The sequence below is a fragment of the Leptopilina heterotoma genome, unplaced genomic scaffold (genome assembly GCF_015476425.1).
Source record: "Leptopilina heterotoma isolate Lh14 unplaced genomic scaffold, ASM1547642v1 Lhet_163, whole genome shotgun sequence".
NCBI lineage: Eukaryota > Metazoa > Arthropoda > Insecta > Hymenoptera > Figitidae > Leptopilina > Leptopilina heterotoma.
The window spans coordinates 1,981,996-1,994,145 of record NW_025110879.1 but is presented as its reverse complement, the minus strand read 5'-3'; the positions used below and the strand labels follow the sequence as shown (position 1 = coordinate 1,994,145).

At 27.8% G+C, this 12,150-nt stretch overlaps 1 protein-coding gene across 2 annotated transcripts in view; it reads right to left on the bottom strand.

Annotated features, from left to right (window-relative positions):
• LOC122498979 (transcription factor SOX-13) overlaps nt 1–11,902 on the bottom strand; it is an 87,949-nt gene extending 76,047 nt beyond the window's left edge. The window contains exon 1 of one of the 2 annotated variants that reach the window (XM_043606997.1): nt 11,052–11,902. In XM_043606997.1, the coding sequence (XP_043462932.1) occupies nt 11,052–11,068 (17 nt within the window). In that variant the 5' untranslated portion in view covers nt 11,069–11,902. The remainder of the gene's footprint in view (nt 1–11,051) is intronic. The other variant, XM_043606996.1, reaches the window with a different exon arrangement.
• Nucleotides 11,903–12,150: the final 248 nt, after the last annotated feature.

The window sequence follows — 12,150 nt, the reverse complement described above, 5'->3', positions numbered from 1 at the left end:
AATTATTATTACATCAGAATTTGAGAGAATGAAAGTACGAATACTTTAATAGCAAGAGAATGATACAAATTAAAAGCTTTTGCAAAAAAGAAAGACTAAATCTAACTGAACATATCACAATTATTCTCAATTTCATGACACTGCGTGATACACTTTGTTACGCAAATACAATATTGTAAAAGACATGAATGTCGAGTCGTGTCAATATTTCAAAAAAAGAATAGTATCTTCTTTCTTTTATTGAAATGATACGCATTTTTCTGATTATTATTCTTTTTTCTGACCGAATTTTATTTTAAACGGCTTTATGCGATAAGAACCAGTTCTCCAATATACATTTAGAAATATGTTTCGCGATTATAAAAATTACGAAAATATGAAAGACTAATTTAATTCATTTATTTATTAACAATTACTTATTTATTATTATTTTATTTGTTAATGTTGAAACAATTAATGACCATTGAACTAATTAATTCATTTTAAATAATCATTGGCTAATTAATTAATTCTTATGTAAGTAATTAGTATTTTCTTTATTAAATAATGTTTATAATTGTCTGTTTGATCTAGTTCAATGAAAACAATATACAAAATCAGAGAAATAATTATAATTATTTAATTTTGTTCAGAAAAGTATGGAATTGCAAAGAAATAATTTTTTAACTGTTCTTCTAAATTTAAGGAAAAGAAAAAAAGGAGTTTATTAGTTTTTAGAAGAGAAATTCCTAAACCACTTGATGGACATATGAATTTTTTTTTTCATTAAGACGTCCAGAGAATAATATGAGTCAGACACGTGTTGACATATTCACAAATAGAAGCTATTGTTTGGGGACATGCCAATATTGCCAATGCATTTTTATCTACATTCTCATGTATATCTTGTCAACAATACCTGGAACTGAAAATATTTTCAGATTTCAAAATTTTCTAAGAAATTTTCGCTCCATTAAAATTCATTGTTATTTTAACTCAAAATAAAGTAAATACTACTACAATAAATTTTAATAAATTTCTTTACATTCTCATCACTACTAGAGTAGTAATAATTGTTTTAAATTAAATTAAAAATTATGTTACTTAGTAAAATATAAAATAATAGTAATGGTTAAAATTTCTATAAAAAGAAATAAGAAAATTTTGTTGGCTATGCAAATAGTTTGATAGAAATTTTGGAGTGCCGCGCGAAATCGGGAATGGCGTGTGTGTGGCGCGTATATAGAGAGCAAAGGATCAACTCGAATAAAAAAACGAGCCTTGTGGTTGTCGTGTTGGAGAAGATCCGCCGTGAACGCCGGGTCATCATTCTTTTTTACGGTCACGAGTACTATTTTAAAACAACAGCCAGCGAGGGAGACCTTACAACCAAGTTTCTTTCTTTATAATTTTCAGACAAATCTTTTCCTCGCAAGCTCTCACATCATATTCCCTCAACGACAAATCCCTTTTGCATTACAATTATCATTATAATTGTTATTATTTTCTTTTCTTTTTTCCGTCGTTGCAAATCAAAAATCTAAATCATGTTTAATTCATTAATAATTAATAAACTATAAATATAGTATCATTATGGATATTTACATATCTACTCTCTAAATTTGAATTAGTAAAAATGTTTATTAATTTAAATTAGTGACTGACTTTTTGCTCTTGACTTAGTAAATTTTACTGATAAATTATTACATTTTACTAATATAAACAGTAAAAGTTACTAATTCAAATTAGTAAACATTTTTACTAATTCAAATTTAGAGAGTACTGAAAAAAATTGATTTGATTCAAGTAACCGATTACTTGTGGGTAATGAAATAAATACTAACTTGAATCAAGCAATTTTTGTTTAAATAAAATAAATTGTATGTATTTGTAACAATAATTTCAGTACTTGAAGCAAATAGGAATTGGACCATTTAATTGACTCAAATAAAAATTATTTCATTTACAAATAAATATTTATTTTAGAAAAGTGATCGTTTATTTGAATCAAATAGATTTTTTTCAGTATAATAATTAATATATTATTACTATTATTATTAATATTATTACTACTATTATCAATATTATTAATATTGTTATTATTACTATTATTATTACAATTATTACTACAAAGTAATTTTCTGTCTTTATCACTCGGTAGTTTTATTTATTAATTTTTACTACACTTATAGAAAAATAATTATTATTTTATAAGCAAAAATAAAAACCAAAAAGTAAAAAAAGTCTTCGATCTAAAATATGAAGGCACGCTTATAAAATGAAAAATTCCACGTCGACTTATTGTCACGAAAAACATGAAAAAACTTATAATCGAATAGCGAATAAAATTCTTTTTGAGAGAGCGAGCAGCGACAGATAGAGAGAAAGAGAGAGAAATAAGAAAGGAATCTCATCTCAATAGAGCGATGATCCGCAAATATGAGAGAGTGATGCATGATGGAGGCGGATGCTGATTTAAAACAAAAATAGAATCCGGAAAGAAATTTAGTTCGCAATTTGTCAGAAGATTTATTTTTATTTTATGTACATATACATTTGTGACATTATTTTTATTTTCCGAGTTTAATTCGATCGATATTCAAAATAGAGATTTTTCGAAAAATTTAAATTTCTAACTCAATTTTTTTTTCACCTATTTAATAAATAATATCTTTAATAATATTATTTAATTTTAGTTTATAAACTAAAAAATTAACTTGAAAGTTTACGATTAGAAAACCTGTAATGTATAAAAAGAGCAGAAAATATTCAATATTATTATGTTATTTGTCTGATATAGTAGAAAATTCAGAGTTCCTACAGAATCTGGAAATCATGGAAATGGTATGGAATTTTTAAAAGGCTTCTGGAAATCATAGAAAAAGCCTGGAATTTTTAAAAGTTTCTAAATTTTTTCTGTTTTCCATTTTTTCTCTTGAATAGAAATTCAAATAATAATAAAGCTAAATGGCATAAAAGACGAGAAAAAATGTTGAATTTTAAGAAATTCGGATTTTTAAATTTTTGATAATTTTAGATAATTTTAGATTTTTTACCAAAGAGTCGAGACTATTAAATAAGTAAAGTATTTTCCAAAAGCACAAAAATAATGAAGCTAAATGCCATAAAAGAGGATTAAAAATGTTGAATTTTAAGAAATTCGGATTTTTGAATTTTTGATAATTTTCTATAATTTTAGATTTTTTACCAAAGAGTCGAGACTATTAACTAAGTAAAGTATTTTCCAAAAGCACAAAAATAATGAAGCTAAATCCCATAAAAGAGGATTAAAAATGTTGAATTTTAAGAAATTCGGATTTTTGAATTTTTTCGAATTTTTGATAATTTTAGATTTTTTACCAAAGATTCGAGACTATTAAATAAGTAAAGTATTTTCCAAAAGCACAAAAATAATGAAGCTAAATCCTATAAAAGAGGATTAAAAATGTTGAATTTTAAGAAATTCGGATTTTTAAATTTTTGATAATTTTAGATAATTTTAGATTTTTTACCAAAGAGTCGAGACTATTAAATAAGTAAAGTATTTTCCAAAAGCACAAAAATAATGAAGCTAAATCCTATAAAAGAGGATTAAAAATGTTGAATTTTAAGAAATTCGGATTTTTAAATTTTTGATAATTTTAGATAATTTTAGATTTTTTACCAAAGAGTCGAGACTATTAAATAAGTAAAGTATTTTCCAAAAGCACAAAAATAATGAAGCTAAATCCCATAAAAGAGAGGAAAAAATGTTGAATTTTAAGAAATTCGGATTTTTAAATTTTTGATAATTTTAGATAATTTTAGATTTTTTACCAAAGAGACGAGACTATTTAATAAGTAAAGTATTTTTCAAAAGCACAAAAATAATGAAGCTAAATACTATCAAAGAGAAGAAAAACTGTTGAATTTTAAAAAAATCGGTTTTTCGAATTTTTGATAAATTTTGATAATTTTAGAATTTTTACCAATGGGTGGAGACTATTAAATAAGTAAAGTGTTTTTAAAGAGCCCAAAAATAATGAAATTAGATTTAAAATTCCACTGGAATTTCGTAAAAATTTGACCTGGAAATCACGGAAAAGGTATGGAATTTTCAATGCGGATTTCTGTAGAAATCCTGAAAATAATTCAAAAAAGGTACAAATTGAATTTATTTATTACTAAAATTTTTAAAAAATGAAAAGGTGATTTTTTGATCTTTTTAATTTAAAATCTATGAATTTTATAAAATATTAATTATTTATCAAATTTATTTCCAAATAAAATTGAATCGTGAATTTCGAAAAGGGCTCAACTCTAAAAACCATAAGTGTCATTTTTACATAACTTACGACAGTGAAAATGATCCTTACGATTTTTAGAGTTGAGCCCTTTTCGAAATTCACGACTCAATTAATGTTTATATTTAAATTTTTATTACTTTGTATATTAATTTAATATGCAAGTAAATTAACTTTAATTGCTTATTTTTATTTATTTTTCCTCTAAATTTTAAATTAGACAAAAGCTATTCTCTACAATTCAAATTAGTAAAACTTTGTACAAACTTAAATTATACTCTCCAATTTTGAATTAGTAAAAATGTTTACTATAATTTGAATTAGTGACTGGCATTTTGCTTTTGAATTAGTAAATTTATAGAATAATTTCTCAGTAAAATTTACTAATTTTACTAATAAATTTGGAGAAATTACTATTTAGCAGTAAAACTTACTAATTTTACAAATAAATTTGTAGAAATTACTATTTATTAGTAAAATTGACTAATTTTACTAATAAACTCGTAGAAATGACTATTTATCAGTAAAATTTACTAAATCAAAAGCAAAATATCAGTTAATAATTTATAAATTAAAGTATAAAACTTTACCTTTTCATTTAGTAGTTATACTACCAAATAAAAAATGTAAAAAATCACATTTTTCCTTCAAACATTTCCACCTGAATACTTTAAACACAATTATCGAAAAATCTTAGTTACTTAATTACATTTTATTAATGTATTCATATTAACACAAATATATGTAAATTAAAAGTCTATAAAAATTTGATCTTATTATGATAAAACCTATATTTAGATGAATTAAAATAATATATATCTTTTTCTCTTTTTTATTTCTATTGATATATACAACAACTTTAATTAAGTGGAATTTTGAACTCTTCGTAATGGTTTTGTGAGAGAGAATGAGAATAAAAAAGAAAATGTCTTAAGCTTGTGTCACATGATAAATGTTGTTACTCAACTTTCAAATTTAATGAAACAGAAAGCTTTCCTGTACATTTTTTAAGATAAAAGATTTGATATTTTCTTGTTTTTATAAACGACATTTCTTTTTTTTTAATAATCAACACTTTCGAACAACTTCTCATTATGCAAGTATAAATATAAGTTTCCTTATTCTAATTATGATTAAACTAATTTATTTTGAAGAATTACATTAAAATTAAAATTTTTAAATCATTTTGGTACAATTATTTTTGTTACTAAAAATTCTAATATTTTTCCTCACTGACCAATAAAGAAGTCATTCAAGATGTTTTTGAAAATTAATCATTTATAAGTTTGAACAAATGTTATTATGAAAGATAATGTACAATTACACAGAGACACAATGCAGATTTAGAGAATAGATAATTTTTGAAATGTCGAAAAAAATCTGATTTTTGTAAATAAAACGTTTTTGCGGAGAACTTGAAGAAAAGAAAAAACGCGAGACTAATTTCTTTCGGTTGGTGTTTGTATATAAACAGGTTCGATGGTGTATTTTGAAAGAATTGTGTAGGACAATGAAGATGAAAGCGTGGAGACAATTGAAGAAACAAGAAGCGGATCGTGCACTTGGATTTTGATCCACCCCAAAAGTTGTACACAATAAAAGGGGGAGGGTGGGCCTAAAAAAAAAGAGCCGCTTGGGCACAAAACGTGCGTCATTCGATCGGCTTTCGAGGCCGTCAAGTGGCTGTTATAAGGCCGAGGAATACAAAACCATGGCATCGGAGAAGAATTCGTTTATAGTGTTCGAGAGAGGGTCGTAAGGTTGTGCAAGAAAGAGAAAGAAAAGAAATCTATTGAAAAACCAAGTTCAACTCTCTCGGATGTATAGCATATATAGAAAGAGATAAATAACGAAAGTACAAGAGAAGGGGGAGGGTCACTAGGTCAAATGCGTTGCATACTCCCTTATGTCTCCTTCATCGCTCCCTGTCTTCTTTTTCACTCTTTTTTTTCCTATGCACTCACAATTTGTCAAATCAACAAATTTTACTGTTTCTTTCTAAATAAATTTTAATTTTCTTATCTTAGAGTTTAAAAATTATTTTAATAAGTTAATTTGACTCAAAAATTTTGTCTAAGGTTTAATACTTCTTACAAGTTATCAGTTTTATTATTTTAAGGTTCTATTCCAACAGGGCTCGAACTAGGTCCGTAAATTCCGTAAAGGTCTGTAAATTTGCTTCAAATCCGCAAAAGTCAGTTTTTTTTAAAAAAGGTCCAAAAACTTCAAAAATTGTACGATATAATTTTGGAAATTTTGAAAAAGTTAGAAATGATTGCAGAAATTCAATTATTTGCAAAAGTAATCAAACTCTTTACAGAAATTCAATTATTTTCAAAAATTTCCCTCAATTCAATATCTACTAAAGATTTAACTAAAGATTTAACTATTTTCATAAACAATAAAAATTTCACAGGAATTCAATTATTTATAAATTTTTTTTAACTTCTTCGTAATAACTCCATTATTCAAATAAATAACAAAAATCTTTATAAATAACAAAATTCTTCAGAAAAATTAAATTATTATTATGATAGAACTTTGTTGTTCGCAGGAAATCAATTATTTAAAAACATTTTTTATAAAATTCTTGTCAGAAATTCAATTTAATTATTTTCAATAATAATAAAATTTTTTAGCAGGAATTCAATTATTTTCAAAAATTACCATAAAATTCTTCGCAAAAATTTTATTATTTTCAAAACTTTTAATAAAGTTCTTGACAACAATTCAATTATTTTTATAAATAACAAAATTCTTCTTAAGAATTCAATTATTTTCATAAAGAACAAAATTCTAAGTAGCAATTAAAATATTAAATTTTTTTTTTTTACAAAATTCTTCGAAGAAATTCAATTATTTTTAAAAATTGTACCTAATACAATTCTTGTCAAGAATTCAATTATATCATTAGAAATATCAAAATTCTTCGCAGAAATTCAATTATTTTCAAAAATTATAAAACTCGTCGCAAAAATTCCATTCTTTTAAAAAATAACAAAATTTTATTTATTTATTTATTATTTATTTTATTTACTTATTTTATTTTATTTATTTTATTTTTTTATTTATTTTATTTATTTATTTTATTTATTTTATTTTTAAATTTTTAGCAGGAATTCAATTATTTTTTAAAATTTTTATAAAATTCTTCACAGAAATTCAGTTATTTTCAAAAATTTTAATAAACTTCTTTTAAATCTCGTAGAATTTCCTAATAAAAATTTATTTAAAAATGAATTTCAGTTAGAATTTGAGATAATAATAATTGAATAATAGTAAAAGCATTATAAGCGTGTATTTTTATCAATATTTGAATTTTAAAAATTTTGCAAATTAAAATTTTAGGAAAATTTGAATTTTTTATACTTTTAATCAACAATTCTGTAGAATTAATTTTTTTTAAAACCGTTTAATTTAATTTTTTTATTTTCTACAATATATTTAATTGAAGAATTTCCGAATAATCGAAATTTTACCTAAAATTGTATTGTCATGAAATGGATTTGAAAATTCTTAAAAAGTACTTTTTCGAAAATTATATTAAATTTAGAGAAGAATTTTTGGTTAAATTTGTAGAAAATAAGAATTGAATTGAAATTATGAAAATAATTTTGAGGAAGTTGCAGTAACAATATCAATCCTCTTTAATTATTAGAAAACATAAAGAAATCTATCACTCCGAGTCGAAGACTCGGAGTTATTGATATCTTCATGTTTTATAGTTATACAAATTTTATTTATAGTTTTAAGTAAAACTTTCTCTCATTTGACTCGGACTGATTATAATTTTGTTTGTAATCGGTCCGTAATTTTTAATTTTTGGTCCGTAAAGTCTGTATTTTTAAATACCTTCACTAGTTCGAGTCCTGATTCCCAAAAATATTGAAAAAATGAAATTGCTCATAAAGTAGGCGTCGTAGTGTAGTGGTTAGGGCGTTAGACTTAAGAGCAAAAGGTTCCAGGTTCGATTCTTGCCGAGATTACTCACGCAATGCTCATAATCAACAAATTTTTGTACCTGTTATACATATTTTTCAAAAATTCGGAAATAAGCATTTAAAACAAATTAAATTTTTTAAAACTTTATAAAATATCTTCTGATACATGACCCAATATTATTATAAGAAATTTAAAAATTAAAAAAGACTTGGTTTATTTGAATGTTTAACATTAAAACATAAAAAAAATTAAATTTACATATTTTTCGATAAAATTTTGCCATTGTTTTATTATTAACAATGGATTTTGTGGAAAAAATCTGTTAATAATTGAAGATCATCTCGACTGAGATTATTGTCAATCTGAGCGTCGTATTGTTGCGTAATGTCAACGAGAGAGACCTAATCGGTGAGCTTTGTAGTCTTCCTCTCCCCTCTCGCTCTCTCTCTGTTTCGAGTCTTTGAGAACACATGGCCCCTGTGAGTTTCAGGCCTGCACACATTCCCCGAACGAATGATATTTAGTATTATTTATTCTTCGTATACGTTTTGAGTCTGTCTGTCTGTATAAGTTTCGCTTTTCGAGAGACCTTATCCGCCGCGCGTACAATGCGAGCATTTTTAAAATGCCGTCGCGATGCCACACTCTCCTTATGGACGTTTCACTCAAACAATCGTCTCTTATTTTTAGTTTCTCAAAAAAATAGAAAAAAAAATAAAATAATATTCTTAAAACTCGCACTATATTTCTCTTTCTATAATCTCGAGTGCCACGAATTTTTCAAGTATGCGAACTCGAGAGAGCGCGCAAAAGGAAATCGCTCCAGAGGACTGGAAACTTTCAAATTAAACTAGAAAAACCACTTGAAAATTGTTTAGTCTCTGTAAACAGGATTGAAATTTATTGCTCATAGTGTCACTTATTTTTTCAAATTTTCGTTATTCTTCAGCGAAAGAGATTTTTTAACGCAAAAAACATTTTTGCAAATTCTGTTTGTCTTTTAAAAATTTGAACTTTTCTTTAATTACTAATTTCTCCAAATAATTACTATCATACTTATAATAATTATATCTCTCAACTATTTTAGAAAAAGCAAATTATTCTTATTTGTTAATAAAAAATATAACTTTAAGAATACAATTTACAATTCTAGAGACAAATATTAATAACAACATTTTCTAATTTGCATTCATTATTTATATTGCATTTCATTATTCATCTGGAACTCTGGGTATAGTATTATAAAATGGATAAAATGGAATAAATAAACAATAGAAATGTTATTTAATATTTTTTGATTCAATCATTCTTTGGACCTTATGTAATTAAATTCTCTGTTTTATGTAAGGATTGTGAATGGGGGAAAAAAAGCTGTGTGCGCTGTATAAATTGGAATTAATTCAAAAGTGTTTTGTGCTCTATTCAATACACAATTCAGTAGAGATAAACCTTTTAGAGCTAACAATGTACTTGAATTTTTACCGAGTTTTACTCCGAGAACCCCCTCTCGTCATTGATCAATTGACAATTGTTTATCCCCTTTTTTTCTCTATATCTATATATATAACAAGGTACTTCATGTTCCAACATTTATTTTATAATCTTTACTTTTTAAAATCAATCGCATAATCGAAAAATAAATTCTATTTCTTAAAATTCAAAGTGTTTTCTTTAATTTAGTTTCCAAAAAAGCTTAGGCATCAGGTGATGTCTAAGCTTTTTTGAAAACAGAAAAATACGGACGAGTAATTTTAAGTTATTTTTTGACAATTAATGCCATTAATTTTGCAAAGAAATTGCAAAAGGTTTTTTGTATTAAAAATTGAACAGAGGTGAAAGATACTGATGATCTTGTTGAGAATTTTGATGACATTCTTGCGGAAAGTTAATTTTTAACGCAGATGTTTTATTTTGACTGGTTGCACTCAATTAATTAACACTATAATGATACTCATTTAATAAGTCACAATATTTCAATGTCAAAGGTAAATAAAATCAATCAACAGAGAGAAGCACTTAACTAAGATGTAGATTGAATTCATTAATAAAATATACAGATGGATCATTTATCAAAAGAAATTCGAAAGTAAAGAACCGATTTGTCAAAATTGAATAATAAAATTTAGAGATGTTGTGAATCATACATGCTTTAAAATTTTATAGCATTCGGTTTGAAAACTATTTTTCAAAACTGTACTCCCTTTTTTATTTCTTTTTTTAAAAATTTACTATTTAAAGAAAATAAAGAAACCGTACAAGGCCTCTTAAAAAATTTTCTATAAATAATTAAACAAAATAAAGAAATGTAGATTAGATTATGATTTGGCAAAAACCTTTAAGGTCATATCAAAGTCGTGTCAATTTTTTCATTAGAGTAAAAAACCGGAATGACTTTTAAACCCCTTAGGTCCTCGATAGAAACTAGGACTAGCTAGGTCCTTGCTCAAACCCTTTTTCATGTTTAATTAGGAAAATATGTCGATGTATTTTAGTGAGTGAAATATTTTCAGTTTATGTTTTTTGATAATTATATTACAATAATACATCTAAAATTTTGTAGCTCCAATTTTGAACCAGAATCATCAATGTAGAAAAAGCCCTACCTGACCCTATTAAAAATAAGGGTTTTACCACAAACTAGGAAAACTGTTTGGGTCCTATTTCAAGTGGGACGAAGTAGGGGATTTATTTTTAATTGCATAAATTGTTTGTTGGTTATGTAAATATTAGGTGATGATTCTAGATATATCCGATTTGTTGTAAGCAGTCCACAACACTTGTTCCTTGCATAATATACATAATGGGAGCGCAGAGAGGGGAAATATTTACAGAGGTGAAGCGACTCACCTGCCAATCGTGCTCATAACATCCCGCTGGCGGTATTTTGACTTTTCAAGTGGACAATCGTAACACTCACGAATCAACACCTCACTGGGCACACAATTTTCAATTAAACCAAAAACCAACGTGAATTGTCACTCATCAAACTCACACTATTTTTTTTTATTGATTCGCTTTTCCAATCCCGATCGATCACTTTTGCCTGCTTTTGCCCCTGGCTACACTCTGGGACTCTGGGTCATACGGGTTCACACTAAACACGCCGTGTTATTTTGAAAAATCGAGATACAAAATCGTGTAAACGCGCCCGGCGGTGTCCTGCTAGGAACTGTCCTCGACAATGCCGAGAGTCGAGTGGAACGTGGTGGCAGCGTGCGTGTGTGGAGGGCACGCGTATTGGTGCGTTCGTGTGCGTCCGAGAGATGCTGGGAAAGCAGGGGTGGGGGTGGGGGACCTAGAGGCGTGAGAGCGACAGGAGGGGAAAGGCCCGTCAGTCGGAGATACAATGAGAATAATCACCGCGTCGGAGCGTCGGATGACTGACTGAGGAGCGCGAGGGCCCGCGGGATGAGATTCGGCGGGCGCTGCCGCTTCGTCGCAGATCGCGTTACTGCCCCCGCGGAACACTTTCCATCCCCACTCCTCGTCTTCCACCCTCTCCCTCGCTCTTTCCCTCAGCTTCTCTCTCGCTCTCCTGTTGTCCGTCGATGCGTTCACTCACTCCCACTGCTCTCCCCTCCGCCGCGCCAGAGTCTCCTCTCTCGCTCCCACCCATTGGCACGAGCACCAGTCAGGCACTCGCCGAAGCCACGCCCACTCGCGCTGCCTTGGCTCCGCCTACTCCGCACCGACACCCACGCTGAGACGTCCTCTGCCACTGCCTCCCCACCCCCGGACGGAACTGCTGTGCTGCAAGTCGGAAGAGAGGACACGCTCGCTCTCTGTTTCTTCTACCTCCACCTCTACTCTATTCTCTCCCTGCAGGGAGGAAAGATAGCGCTTCGAATACGATCCTATGCTGCCTAGCTCTTCCATACCATTGTAACCTTCTAAATCACTTTTTATTTCTAAAATAATCCTAAACAATCGGTTAGTAACAATTGGT